This window comes from Manis pentadactyla, chromosome 2, assembly GCF_030020395.1.
Source record: "Manis pentadactyla isolate mManPen7 chromosome 2, mManPen7.hap1, whole genome shotgun sequence".
Lineage (NCBI taxonomy): Eukaryota > Metazoa > Chordata > Mammalia > Pholidota > Manidae > Manis > Manis pentadactyla.
The window spans coordinates 206,276,311-206,291,950 of NC_080020.1; the positions used below are offsets into that span (position 1 = coordinate 206,276,311).

Genomic DNA, 15,640 nt, shown 5'->3' on the forward strand with positions numbered 1-15,640 from the left:
TGTTACTTTATGTCTTCTTGTAGCTTAAATATAAACATGTTTGTGTGGGAAAAATAAATGGTTTGAAGTTCATGATGGGCTCTGTGGGCCTGTTGATGGGAGTATATGCTCTACTCATTTTCCAGCACAAATGGCACCATTTGTCTACTGTTGGCATGAAAGTTATGTCAGGTCTGAAGACGAAAGCTTATCCAGCTCTGTGACTTGTGATATTAACAAATCATCTAACCTCACTGGGCCTCAGAATCTTCATCAGTTTAATAAAACCTGACCTGCATAGCCCACAGGGTTGTTAATATTAATGAAACCTGATGTGCATAAAAGTATTTTATAAACTGTGATCCAAGTATAAAAGAAATGTTATAGCCTTGTCATCCCTTGCTAAGACTGTTAAAGTAGTCTCCTAGTTGGTCTGTATGCCTCAAGGTTTGCTCTGATATGTGGTTAAATCCCTGTGCTGACTCAGTGACCCTAGAACAAAATTAACTCATTGGTACAGTGTTTGTCTTGAGTCTCTGAAGACTGGGTCAGGGTAGCAGACTATCATTTCTTAAATATGGTAGATTATTTTTCAGCAAACAAGTTCATTCAAATATTCCTGACATTTCAAATAATGAAATAGCCATTATTAGGGGCAACTACTGTAAGGGAAGACATGATTCATATCTTAAAATTAAAGGTGAGTAAAGGAGAAAGGACAAAATGAACCAAAGAAAAGAAGTGCAAGAGTAAATACATACAACTTACAAGTCTGTGGACAACTTGCTAGTAAAGGAAGTATTATATGTGAGCTATCAATTTGCTTCTTTCTTTTCTATATTTTTTTTAAAATAGGAAAACATAGGAAAACTGGAAGGGATGTAGCTATTAAAGTAATTGATAAGATGAGATTCCCTACAAAACAGGAAAGTCAACTCCGTAATGAAGTGGCTATCTTACAGGTAAAAAACAAAGTTGCTTTGTACTTATTTTATTTTTTTTGCTTTGTGAGTTTTGAAATGCAAGCCTCTTAGTGTGCTGTTAAGATTTTACTTGGTTTTGTTTTGTTTTCATCTTAACGACCTTCTGGCTTAGTGAGAGGCTGGTGAGCATCTGAATTTAACTCAAGTTTTTGGTTTTTTTTTTTCTATAAAAAAGGCAAAGTTAGACTGCTGTAATCTGGAAGTTACAGGGACTGCTATTATGATAGTAGTTTGTTTAGAACAAGTTTTCACAAGTAAAATCTTCACACACTCCAAAAAAAGTAAAATTTCACTCTTTAATTGTCACTCCAGAGGCTCCTAATACTGATATTTCTACTCCCATGTTTCATCAGGTCAATTTTGTGCCCTTCCAGTTCTCAGATGTGCTTGATTATCATAGCAATTACTATAAAAATAAAGACCACTTAAAATTGTGTACATTTTAACAGTAGCATTTGTTATCGTGTTAACTCAAATTTTAAAGATTCAATTTTATAATGGTTTAACCCATTAAGGTATATTTCTAAAGATTATCAATAACATAAATTCCATAAAATAAATTACTATGTATTTTTATCTTCATTTGACATTTTTACCTCTTTTGGGGGTCCTTTAGACTAAAATTTAGCTTTTATCTCAATCTGAATACCATATAATTTATATGCAAATATCTATTAATTCATTGTGTAACTTTTGCATAATTAAGAAATCGTGGTGATATAATAGTTAATGCTGTCAGCACCATTTGCTTGAGTGAATTTCAAGAGAACACAACCTACTGAAATTAACGCTTCCTTGAAGAAGATAAGAAACTTATAAACACATAATTAATTTTACATGTTGCATTACTGGTCACTAGTAGTAACATTTGCCTCACTTCTTTTTCAGTGGAATGATAATCAAAAGATTGTGGTCTACATGGTACTTGTGGTCACTTCAAGTCTGCCTCCTCCTATAAAGCTACTTCTAAATATAGAAGTATAATTATACTTCTAATTATAAACAGAATATTAATAATAAGCATTCAGACTTTGTATTAGGATGTGAATATATTGTTAGAGATCCTTTTTCATACCTAATTTTGGAATCTCTGTTGTTGACCAATTAGGCAAAAAAATAAATATTAAGGATATATTCCTAAGGCTTGACTTCTCATCACTTTGATCACAACTATGAACTAAACACTAAAGCTTTTTCTCCTGTGTTCTGAACTGTGGATCATAACAGCTACATTTAGGAATTTCTGTGTAATGCACAGTATGAAAACTTTTATTTCCTTCTGGCTATTTTCATTGATATTGCCTAACTGGAAATACAGTCAAGTGATTGTAGTGTCTCCTACTATTTTCATCTAAAATTTAATACCATGTTCTTTGTTGTAGATTCTCTTCAGATTGTTTATATACAAATTTATACTTTTGTAATTAGTGAATGGCTTACTTTGTGCCAGAAACTAGGTCAGTACTTTTTCTCAACATCATCCAGCAGGAAAATGGCAGGTTCATAGTTTGAATCGAAGTCTGTCTCCAAACCCCATGCTTTTTCTATTCCACTATATTGGACCTATTTGTGTTTGTGTATGTACCCACGTTATGTAAAATTGTGGTTGAAAGGAACTTAGTACGTCCGTACACTCACTCATACCACCCTTTGGTTCCCCATTTCCCATTCCCTGTATACTCTTTACTTTCCCATCCTTGTCCTGAGTTCTTCTATGTAGTCCCCATCAAGCAAACCTAAAAGGCTAGCTGAACCTGGCCTGGTAGTTGATCCTGGTACTATCCTCTTCATCTGCAGCTTCACTGACATCCATAGTTTTTATTCCCAGGTGTACATCTTTATAAAGAAAGGGAAAAACTAAGCATATTATTGAGACCACAGCTTTGTCTTTCTGGTGACAGAAAGGAAAAATGATAGAATCACTGATTTAGAAATGACCTTACAGTTTACCCAGGAATATCTAGCCTCTTTCCTGAGCACCTGATAAACTATGTATTTCTGTTTAATAGAAATAAGGACATGACATTTTTGGACATCTGTGCTTATTCTTTATTAGACTGAACCAATATCTCTTGAAAAAGGTTCCATTGCAGACACCACCCTCCAGAAATAGGCTTTTTTCTAAACCATGGCCACACTGACTTTCTTGCCCTCAAACACTCCAGGTAGAATCCTGTCTGAAGGACTTTGCACCAGGTATCCCCTTTGCCTGGGATGCTGTCCCCCTTCAGGGTCTGCACGGCATATTCCCTTATCTCCTTCAAATTTTGCCCAAGTATCATTTCTTCAGTGAGGCCTTTACATTCTGTTCAGCATCAAACCCACCCCCTCTACCCCTGCACTCCTTTTTCTCTAGAGCACTTATCACCTCCATATTAATTTAGTTAATTTATCAGCTTATTACCTCTTGTCTGTCTCACCTTGCTAGAATTAATAAGTCCATGAGACAAGATATTTGTCAGCTGCTTACTGATGAATTCAGACTACATAGTACTAGGCACACAGCAAATACTCACTTAATATTTATTGAAAACGTGTTTGTGTGGGAAATTATAATGTTAAAATTTTTTAATGGAGTTTTCCATTTCTATAATTTCTTAAGGTAATGTGTCATTTATGTATATATATGATTATGTATAGAAAAGAATTCATACATAAACCTACATATAGACATAAACCTACATGTAAACATGGCCACCTCTGGGGGGCATGTTGTGAGGCAGGCAAGAAATGGGGAATTTTTACTTTTGTTGCATAGAGATATAATAGTGTAAAATGTTTCTTACACTGTTGCCTCAAGAGGGTAGTAGAGTAGTGGGAGAAAAGGTGTGCTCTCCTGGCTACCTATGTAGGAAAACATATCAGAAACTTAAGAGAGAAATTTCAAGTTTGAAAACTGGTATATATTCAGCATTTTCCCCTTCTCTTCTCTGAAGTCACCTAAAAGCTACAAGAAATGATAAACAGAAAGGCACATACTCTAATAAAAATAGAAAAGAGTTTAGACTTATAAAATAGAAGTTGTTCAAAAACAGTGGAAGCGGAGCCACAGGTACATGCAGGAAGAGTCACCACAGTAAGAGCTCTCTTTGCTGGCTCTTTCTGAGATCTGCAATTGTGGTATCTTCTCCAGGTGCCTTCTCAAACAGAAAAAGGCCAAAGTGGTCATGTTCTGCTAAGATTCAATTCAAGGGAAAACCTGTTATGTGAATTGAAGAAGGGCATTTTAGCAGTAGACAAGTGCAGATCACACCATACCAAGTAACAGCATCACCATTTATAAAGAAAAAGTTGAGATGGTACTAAGAGAAACAGACATGCACATCAGTAGTCCCTGGCAGAGGAAGTAGACAAAGCTAAGAACAAAGGCCTAAACAGCATAAGGTAGATCTAACCACTTTATACTGAACTCTGGACCCTAACAACAAGGAGCAAAGAATGCTTCATTAGTTCAAAAAAGGGAGTAGTATAAACAGTGTCTTTGATCTTACTCCAATAAAAGTAAATTTCAAAATCAGAAAACAGAAAACTCCCACCACCTGAAAAAATTTTTTTGTATCAATTCTTGCATCAGAACAAAATCAAGATTTCAAGATAGGTATTTACAAAATTATGAAAATACTGTGTAGCAGCTCCTGGACTCTCAGACTATTGCTTGGAGAAAACACTAGTCTCAAATATTTAAAAAAGAAAGAATGAAAATAAAGAAATTAATCCAACCCAAGAAGTTAAAGAACAAATAATAAACCTAAGGAAAACAAACGATTAACAGACATAAAAATGTACATTAATAAATTTCATACATAAATTCAAACGGTTCTCTGGAGGCTGGGATAACAAAAAAATAAGGCTACTAATGAAAAAATAAGAAAATATATCTTGAGAAAATGGTCACAAATACTGAAAAAAATTTAAGAGAATCTTAGGATACTATCTTGGGCAACTCTAACAGATAAATTTGAAAACCTGGGAGAAATGACTCCCTATGAAAAATAATTTAACCAAGACAAGACTTCAGTGGAAATAGGACATATAAACAAATAGAAGTTTTCTGAGAGGAAAAGAATATTAGAGCATACTGCTATTTTTGTGTGTGTTTTTAAAGGAAGGCAGGGGAAAAAAGAAACTTCAAGAAAGAGACAACTATAGCAGAGGAAACGCCACACTTCCAACTCTAAGCTGATCAAATTTATGACATTGAGTCTTGCACTGCTTACTGCTATTACCACACCCTTCCACTGTGAAGTATTTCACCTTCATTTACCTAAATGAAATTGTGTCACTTTTTATTTTGTTATTTGGAGCACCATGTCATTAAATGTTTAAACTGATTAATAACTAATATTTATTTTGCACTTGCTATTTCTAAACATTTTTAAAACACCATGATTGAGACATTGAGCTAAAATGACTAAGATAAAGTCTCAGGGAATTTATTAGGTTACAGAGTAACATACATACACACATACAGTTCCATGGGGTAAGTATTGCTCATATTTAGTGTGGAGTGGGAACTATTGCAGTAGTCCCAAGAGAGGTAAAGTGAACTAAAATTGAGGCAGTTAAGTTACAAGTGGAAACTGAGAGATGATGGTAGACTCAAAAACCATTTTAGGGATGGAACTCAACCTCACATAGGCCAGGTGAAGAATTTACATTTATGTCCAGAAATAGACAACATTTTTCAGCATGACTGACTTCTCAAATTTGCTTTTCAGGAGGGTTCCCCTCCCCCCCACTAAGATAGATTCCTTTATTAGCAGAAACAGTACCACATTCATCTTTTTGTTTCTCCAACCTTGGTAACATAGTAGTGCTCAAGAAACAAGAAACATGGGATGATGGAGGTAAAGAGATGCTGAGCCTAAAAGAGGGAAGACCATATTGAGGTATAATAGGATGAGAATCAAGACTTAGATAACTAAGTACATTAAAAACAAAACCATCTCTTGAGTAAAGATCTTCGTAAATAGAGCCCAAAAGAGCCAAAGCTCTGTGTAATTGGCTAAACTTTGGTTGGTAATTGGTACCTATTCATGGATAACAGAAAATTAGTGTCAGAAAAATAAAAAAGATGAAAAGGGAAGGAAAGAAATAGAAATGAACAAAGGCAATTAAATCATCAGTTGGGAATGACAGTTCCCTCAGTTGCATCCACTCTCCACTCCAGTACAGAACTTGGAAAACCAGAGTCTACGATGGTTTTTATTATTTGCTTTTATTATTTATTTTTCTAAGCTTTTTTTTTTTTCTGTGGCATGTATTCTATACAATTAATTGTAGCACACTGTAAGATACTTGCATAGTAAAACTATTTCTTTACTTAAGTTGATCATATAAATACCCTGCAACTCTTCAGAATTTGCACCACCCTGGGATTGTAAACCTGGAATGTATGTTTGAAACCCCAGAACGAGTTTTTGTAGTAATGGAAAAGCTGCATGGAGATATGTTGGAAATGATTCTATCCAGTGAGAAAAGTCGACTTCCTGAACGAATTACTAAATTCATGGTCACACAGGTATTTTAACTATTTTTGAACCTAGAGAATAATTAAAAACAAAAAGGATTACATAACAATGCTTTTACATACCAGGATTTTGTGGGACTTGTTAACCTTGAAGAAGAGAATAACACTTTTAATTAAATGTTGATGAACTGTAGTGAAGTTTTCAAATTACTAAACCACCTCAAGGGGTCAGACTGGGGTTTAACTGTGATTTTTCCGGGTATTGAAAAATTTGTTTTCTTCAATAACAGATACTTGTTGCTTTGAGGAATCTACACTTTAAGAATATTGTGCACTGTGATTTAAAGCCAGAAAATGTGCTACTTGCATCAGCAGAGCCATTTCCTCAGGTGAGATACTCTCCAGAACTTAAGTATCTGGCAGTCTTACTAAGTACCTACTTAATCAAAGGCAGTACTATCAGTCCAAATACGTAACAATCTTATGAAATAGTTTTTAGCCTGTAACTGCCTGTAAGGATTAAGTACCTGAATAGTTTGAATTCAGGTTTTACTAATTATATAGTTTATTTTCATCAAGATATTTTAGACTTAACCAAATTGTAAGGAGTAACTTCTTATGTGTAGACTGTTTGCAGTTCACCTGTCCCTATGGAATAGGAATGAAGTGGGGAGAATCATCCTTGGTTGATGCTTGGTACTCAGGACAAGTTACCTGTAAAATAAAAATGAGGGGTAACCCTGAAATGCGAGATACTAGATTTTGGTTGAGGCAGACAGCCAATTCCTCTTCCTCTTAAGAGTACACTGTATGTGTGAGTTACATTGCCCATCACTAACAGCATTCACACATGTATGAGGATATCATGACTGTGTGTGTCCTGTGTGTGATGCACTAATTTTGTTTTTTACATGGTTAAAATTGTGTTTTTATGAAAAGTGTTGATCCAATGTTATTTCATAACCTAATCATGGCTCATAACCCAAAATTTGAAAAGCTGCCCTGAGGAATATATGTTTGTACCTGTGAATGTTTCATGATGGTCACTGATGAATCCTCCAATCAGCTAGAATATCTGTTGCCAAACTTGTTCATGTAAATTTAAAACATTCACAATTAGACAAATGCCTAGACTAAGGACAACAGGTACATTTCACTTGGTACATAAAACTCAAATTGTCTTTTAAAGTAAAATGTATTTTTGAAAATTATTCAACTCTTTTACACTTAAGGAAATAATCATATTCTTTTATTTTATAATGCCTGTGTTTAAAAGTGATTCGTTATTGTGAGGTCAAAATGGTTTCCCTGATCGTTGGTACAATGTTTTAAATAGTGCTTCCATATATGATTATCTCATTTGATCTTCAAAATAGTATGGGCAAAGGATGCACACCCCTACACATAAAGGTAATCCTCCAGCTTTCTGACCTCCATTAGAAACAGAGGGAAAATAATGTCATTTACTTGATAGTCATTTTTGTTTAAGTGCTAGCCTTGGACACACTTCTTTATTCATTCACCAAACTGTAAAGTCATCTTTACTTTACCAAGTGTCAAGATGTTGGCTGAAATATGACAATAAACGAGTTCACATGTCTTCATGGTCAATAATCCTATTCTCCAAATACTCAGAGAAGTAGCCAAATTCAATGGTGACATGGGGTAATAAAATCATAAACACACAATGAGGATCCATACACCAGAAATAGCAAGTGGCATACGAATACACCTTCGTCTTTGCTCTCCAGTCACTATTCATACAACTGGTTTGTAGAAGCCAAATCTGCCCTCTCTCAATTTATCATAATGCTTTTTGTGAAGACATTTTGTAAGTCTGGGCATTTTCTCCAGAAGTACTTGGCATTTGCTTGTTAAGCATGGATGCACTGTTAATTATCACAGTCTAAACCTCTACTAGAAAATGGTCACAAGCTCTGCCAAGCTCATCATACTTCCAGAACCCTTTTCCCAAAAGGACATTGTAGTGACTGGCTACCTTCAGATTCTGTATAACTTTTTTCAAACTTAAATATCTAACTGGCATGGTTTGTTCCATAGTCACCGAAAACACTGCTACTCTTGTTCTTTCAAGCACATTCTAGCATTACTCTTCTCCTGGCCATATTAACAGCTATCTGAATGCAGTTTAATTTCACTTACTTGTCAATTTATAGTATACTTGGGAAGACAGATTCTAGGATTATGCAACATAAAGGGCAAGTTTTTAAATACTGTTAACTTATTTTTCAGTCAGCTAACATTTATTGAGTACTTTAATGTCTCAGTGATGAGGCCACTAAGGATTCAAAAATTTAACACAATTCCTCATAACAAGTGACAGAAAAGTGATCTCCTTCAAAGCCAAATGATAAAAGATCAGTGCTCTCCCTTTCATCAAAGACTTTGAGCACTTACAGCACCAGTCTGTTAATTAGCATTCTGGAAACTAGAATTCAAAAGTTTATTGTTGTTTTTTTAAAATAAGCACTAGGAGAGCTCTTCATCCACTGCTATGTTAGTAATGGATCACAGGGCTATAATGTATAAATGTCTTTAGGAAAAGCTAGTTTATAATTTGCCTTTCTACAATCATTTGACATTCATAATCAGTATAGCTGGTATGTTGAAATGATACTGTATCATATTTTGGGACAGGTATATATACATAGATTAATATAGAGAGAGAATATAAAGTTAACATTATCCTTTCACTTCCAGGTGAAGCTGTGTGACTTTGGTTTTGCACGCATCATTGGTGAAAAGTCATTCAGGAGATCTGTGGTAGGAACTCCAGCATACTTAGCCCCTGAAGTTCTCAGGAGCAAAGGTTACAACCGTTCTCTAGATATGTGGTCAGTAGGAGTTATAGTCTATGTGAGCCTTAGTGGCACATTTCCTTTTAATGAAGATGAAGACATAAATGACCAAATCCAAAATGCTGCATTTATGTACCCACCAAATCCATGGAGAGAAATTTCTGGTGAAGGTAAAACTAAGTTTTAGCTCTGACGTTTTGTCTAAAAATCTGTCAGCCTTTCTCTTCTGGCTTCTCTTTTCAATATCTCCCATTCCTCTTCCAAATTCAACTGATTGTCAATTTTTGATTGGTACTCTTCTTTTGACACTGTCTTTTCTCTATCTTCTTTACAGTTCCCAGGCATAGCACAAATCCAGGCCCCAATTGCCTCTTCTTGAAACTACTAGATTATCAGTTTAACTGTTCTACCCATTAAACTCTCTTTTTGGTCCTTCCCAGTAACTGCTGCCAAACCCATCTTCAGTGGATCAACCTACCTTCATTCTGCTCCCAAGCATTTTGGCTTCCCTTTAACCACTCTGTGATGAGGCACAAGTTTGCTTAGGTCTTTCCCCTGCCTGTAGTCACTGCTCTTCCTCGCCTTCCAGTCCTTCAAGGACCCCTAAACTTGGGATTCATCTATGAAGTCCTCCCTGAACCCCTCTTCTAATCTACAAATCAACTTAGGCTACTAATCTTCAGAACCAACTGTAAGCTCCTGAATGGTTCAGGTTCTTTTTATCTTTATAATATAAATATATTTCATGTATGATATAAATATAATGAGCTTTATATTCAGTAGACAGTCTCCTGTTTTCAGGTGTCCTTAGGACCACTACTGGAGAACTTCGCACATTAATTTTCATGCCTGGTTCTATACCCATCAAGAATTACTTGGTTGGCCCTCTTTTGTTTACTGAGACTGATAGTTAAAAGAGTATGTCACTTAAGAGAGTCCCATAGAATTTAATAGAACTGCTGTTGGGGAATACACCCACCTGGATTTAGTTTTTGTTTTTTCCAAAGCACCAGACCTAAAGTATAGTCTGTTGAACTCGGAACACTGGGAAAACAACGTGTAAGAACAGTAGCAAGCTTACTTGGTAAATGAACAGAGCTAATTGAAGAAGTATATATGAGGGTTTTTGGATGTTACCAAAGTCATCTCAGAGCTCCTAGAGCAGTATGATCTGCAGACCTCATATCAGAATCACTTAAAAGAAGAGCCCATGGCTATATCCCCGGGACTCAGATTCACTGACTGGAATGATAGCCAGAAGTGGATTTTAATAAATACCCCAAATGATTCTGATGCATCAGCAGGTTGATCACTGTTTAAGTAATGGAGGATAAAAGTTTGAACTATTTAGAACATGTAAATTCATAATTAAAATACTTAATGTAAAATCTCTGCTAATTTGGTGGTATATAGAAGTGGAACTAGTGTAACGGAACTCTTTCATTTGACTCATCACTGGGTGCAGGCCTCAGCATCAATATTTCAAATGTATATATAGGGTTATTGTCAGTATGTAGTTGGTCCATATCTTATTTATTTTCAAATAAATGGGTAAAATATGTGTGCCAAGATCTCATCACATAGACCAAAACACTATGAACTTATTTGCTAAAACCTATTGAAATAAACTTTTGGTAATAAGCTCTATCTAACCACGTCTGTAGAGGCAAGGTATAATGGCTTTGACTACTTAATCCAGACCAAGTCAGGGACTATAGAACAATACAGTGTCATTGGAGGGAGAGAAAAGAAAAACATCAGTCTGTAATCAGAGTCTGTCTTACTCATCTTAAAGTAGTAGTTTATTCTTACTTAGCACTTAGCTCCTCCATGCCCTTCACATGTAATACTTGTTTCATCCTCTCAACCCCATTTTACAGATGAGGAAACTAAGGCACAGTATGGTTTACTAACTCACCCCATAGCACACAAAGTGGCAGAATAACTTAAGCCCAGGCACGGGGCTCCAGAATCTACACTTTACTCTGTACTGCCTCCCCAGTAAAACAGGTACACTTAATAAAATAGGTACACTACAGTAAGTATTTATGGATCATTAAAGACCATGTCTTTGAGAAGCAAAAATCCTCAACCCTGTGTTTACATGGATTGAACTGCCTTCCTGATAGTCACAGGTTTGAGGTGCTCCACACACCCAAATGCATGTACCTAATTTTGTCTTGTCCCTTAGCAATAGATTTGATAAACAATCTACTTCAAGTGAAGATGAGAAAACGTTACAGTGTGGACAAGTCTCTTAGTCATCCCTGGCTACAGGTAAAAAAAAGTCTCTGGTGATCCTCATTTGTGCATTTCATTGTGATTTGTCTTACCTAAAGAAACCACTCTCTATGGTCAACAGACTCTATACATCTTAGAATAATGTACGTGTTCTGCAGTGACTAATTTGTGCTGCAGCTGAATCTCTGGAAGTTTTGCAGTATACCACTCAAATGCCAAACTGATAGGCAGTTCAACTCCCATAAATTGAAAGCAATAATATAGCCTTTTATAGGGCCTTTTGCTTCATCTCATCTTTCTGTAAGATAAGCATGACTTATTTTGTCAAATATATCTAACTTTTAAAAAGTCCACTAAAAAATTTGTATTTGCACTGAAGTGATCAGAAATGCCAATTAAAATGTTTGCCTTAGCCAAAAGCTATTGCACAGATTTGTCAAAAGATGCCCCTAACTTCAGAATAAAGAGGAGCTTTAGAACTATTTTAAAGGGAGTGCAGAGTAGAATTAACATCAAAGCAAATGCAATCATAGTCTCCACTATTATTTAATTATCCTGATAATAGACTGTAAGCACTTTCCCGTTTTGGGGACAGAATAAAATGTTTTGGTGATTAACCACCTCAGAAGCCTGAAGCAATTTTTTAAAAAAATTTAGAAACTAGTTACTTTGTTCAGAGACTCTGAATTTGAAAAAGTATTTATCTTTAACACTGCTAATTTAAAAATATTACAAATGGAGCTTATTGTATAGCAAGTACTGATGAGTAGGGGTTGTTGGTTATGACTAGGATGTTAAGCAAAAAAAAAAGGTTGACTGTATTTTGTTTCCTTTGTGGTTCATAATCACTGCATTTTTTCTAGGACTATCAGACTTGGCTTGACCTTAGAGAATTTGAAACACGCATTGGCGAACGTTACATCACACATGAAAGTGACGATGCCCGGTGGGAAATACATGCATACACACACAACCTTGTATATCCAAAGCACTTCATTATGGCTCCCAATCCAGACGATATGGAGGAAGATCCTTAATGATCAGTGAACTAACTTCCATAAGGAAGGACTTCATTTTATGGACTGATATTTTGTTGTACAACTGTTGTTCTTTATAGGTTGCCATCTGCAAGGTTGCAAGACATGAGGAAATAGATAAGGAATCAGTGACACCAATACTGTAGTTCATAGTGAGTTGGTACAAGAGGGGAAACTGAGTAATAACACATAATGGAACCAGGATGAAGCTTTTCATAAATTTTTATAACATAAGTAATAGTTGGTTTCTGTATTTTTTCCTAATCTTTCACTTTAGTACAGTAGTGGCACTTAATTTATCTTCTTTCCTATTACATTACTTTTTTTAAAAAAGAAGGAAAAGACCTGACCCAATCATACAAGAGTTGTAAGGTTGGTTACTAAACAGGTTTGCATTTAAGAGATAACTGAGAGGCTATAAGCATGCAATTTCCTATGAGGTCTTTTTTTGTTTAACCATAGAGGCATTGAAGGGTTTTCCTAGATCTCTAGAAAAAGAGTGCTGAACTGTTTTACCTTCATTTTTTAAAGGCCAGTCAATGATCCCAACATTTTTGGAACTGAAATTCTATATATGCTCTCTACAACGTAAAAATTAAGTTATCAACTCTTGTGAGTATATTGCAATAGCCTCCAAGGAATAATTGGGAACACTGATGTTACAAAACAAGGAGTAGGACCCTGCTAGTCTAAGTGCTGTGTTGTTATTTATACGTATCTGCTCATAGCTCAACTCTGCTACTAATACCTTCCCACTGACACCACTGTGATGCCATAGTTGGATCCTAACATTCAGTGGGTATAGACCTAAACTTTAATTACACATAGAGTTGAATACTTTGAAGAAAAATATATCCTAAAAGGGCAGTGCACAGTCAGCTAATGCTACAGGAAAGAATGCAAAGAGTATCCTTTTTTTCTTCTTTTAGCTTATTGGAAGGCTTTGCAGATATCTGCAGTGATTTTAAGTCATTTTAAGCAGTCTGGGGGAATAGGTGGGATGTAACATGAAACAGTTTATCAGGATGAGGCTATATTATTAGCAGAGCAAATGAAAGAATAAGTTGGGTTTTTTTTTTCAGCTTCAGCAGCCAGCTGAAGAATTTTTTTTTCTACTGAGATACAATATTTAAGAGTTTGAACTTTTTCATAGCTTTTAAAGAGTTACTAATAGTTTTCATCCAAAAAAGTCTAAGATCTGCGACCATCCACTTATAAAAACTCTAGTGGCTTTTGTTTCTTCATTCCTCAGTAATCATTGTAAACTATTTTTTTCCTCCAAAAAAGAGCAAATGATTTGGAGTCAGAAAGTCTGGTTTTAAGTCTTGGCTCCCGTTCCTTACCGTGTTGGCCTGAACAGGTGACAGTCCTGAGTCTTGAGTTCTTTAATCTATAAAATGAAGATTGAAATTCTTGCGTCTACCTTCCTTATAGTGTTATGAAGGTATTTTTGAACAAATGCAATAAACTAAAACCTATGGAAAGTATTACCTAAAATTCCATGGGCAGTATTGTTATCAAAGGAGAAGAATGTTCTTGAATACAAAGACTAATATTAGACTGAGGGGGCCTTTACAGATCTCTAAAGCTACTCATTATCCAGGACTAAACATATCCTTGAGAGAGTAGAGGCAAACATGTAGTCCTACTATGGCCTGAGCTCTTTACATGTTTAGCTTTTTCTCATATCAACCATGGGGTAAGTACATTATGAACCCCATCTCGTAGATAAGGAAACTGAGGCAGAGGGGATTATGTAACCAGCTGCTGAAGGTCACACAGTATGTGGATCTGGATGCAGGCAGCATGGCTCTGGAGTCCATCTTACCCCTCCTAACCATTTTGTTGGACTGCCTACCCATAAATATTTCCAGACTTTCCACAATGCCTATGATTTCATTCTCATACAGGAGTTTTAAAAATTAAACCAAATTAATTTTGTAAAACCTTTTAGAAATTTATTTTCCCTGTGATAGAGGACAACTTCCCCGAACTTCTCCAAAGTAAGTCTTTATATCATTGTGCTAAAATGGAGTAATTTTGAGTCACTAAGCACCCTGTGGTGGTTTTGCTGCATATGGTAAAAATTAACTGGAATGATGTTTGCTATACTTACATAATCAAACTTTACAAGCCATGAAATTAATTGCACTCTGTTTTTGTTGTTGAATACCCAAGAACTTCTCTAAAGAAATTTGTAAAGGCACTGTCAGGTAATTTGGAGTTGAGTTACTCCAGATAACTGTACAACCTGTATAACCTTTTTTTGTCTTGAAGTTGTATTTGTATAAGAAATAACTGTTAGAAACATTTGATAATGTACAAAGAAGTCTGTAATGACACTGTTCAGTACATTTTTATATTTTTTTGTTACATCCCACTTTTTGTAAATATTCTCATAGAAGCTTGATAATAAAATGTATTTCCATATCACTATAACTTTTCCATATGAAAACCTGAGCCCATCTCCAGTAGAGGTATCCAAAGAAAATTTTATTTGCTGTGCTATTTTCCCAGACTTTGGTTAAGAGAACTATTTTGGAAATAGTATTTGTAAATGAAACTAATGCTATATTTAAGAACACTGGTTTTTTTTAACTGCCTAAAATAAAAAACAACTCATTATTATAATTTTATATGAAATTTTAGGTAATTATCGGGAGGTCTTATTTCTGGGAATAAACATTTAAATACTTTCAGACACTACCATCAAATACTCAACTATTGTAACTGCCAGATGACTTAAGTCATTCAAAGTCAATTTTCTAGGTTTTAAGAAATAAGGCATTGCCTGCCTCCTCCCCCATAATTATGAAAACTACCAAGTAATTAGGGCACTTTCATCATCCAGAAATTCTCCCAATCAAGTCTTTGAAAAAAGAAAATAAATGCAGAAATAGAATAAGGATGTCTAGGAATGGCCAAAGGTTGGGCAGCCTCTGATAAACAAGCTTCCCTCTTCCTTTAGAGTGAGATACAAAATGCTAGCCCTGTTCTCAGTACTAAGTCAAAGAAGCAATAAAAAGTGAGTTTATCACTCTGCCAGAGAGCTTCCTAAACAGTTAAGCTATAAATAAGCTCAAGACACAGGGTTAATATTCTTTAATTTGT

At 35.3% G+C, this 15,640-nt stretch overlaps 2 protein-coding genes across 5 annotated transcripts in view; one reads left to right on the forward strand and one right to left on the reverse strand.

Moving 5' to 3' along the window:
* Positions 1 to 14,962, forward strand: part of PRKD3 (protein kinase D3) — an 82,487-nt gene extending 67,525 nt beyond the window's left edge. For 2 of the 3 annotated variants that reach the window (XM_036931583.2, XM_036931584.2), the window contains exons 14-19: positions 835 to 941; positions 6,322 to 6,483; positions 6,723 to 6,821; positions 9,154 to 9,421; positions 11,443 to 11,528; positions 12,356 to 14,962. In XM_036931583.2, coding sequence (XP_036787478.2) covers positions 835 to 941; positions 6,322 to 6,483; positions 6,723 to 6,821; positions 9,154 to 9,421; positions 11,443 to 11,528; positions 12,356 to 12,529 — 896 coding nt within the window. In that variant the 3' untranslated portion in view covers positions 12,530 to 14,962. The remainder of the gene's footprint in view (positions 1 to 834; positions 942 to 6,321; positions 6,484 to 6,722; positions 6,822 to 9,153; positions 9,422 to 11,442; positions 11,529 to 12,355) is intronic. The other variant, XR_005033791.2, reaches the window with a different exon arrangement.
* The window catches only part of NDUFAF7 (NADH:ubiquinone oxidoreductase complex assembly factor 7), a 28,656-nt gene continuing 24,051 nt past the window's right edge, over positions 11,036 to 15,640 (reverse strand). For both annotated transcript variants that reach the window (XR_005033794.2, XR_005033793.2), the window contains one exon: positions 11,036 to 12,617. The gene's annotated coding sequence lies outside the window, so the exon portion shown is untranslated. The remainder of the gene's footprint in view (positions 12,618 to 15,640) is intronic.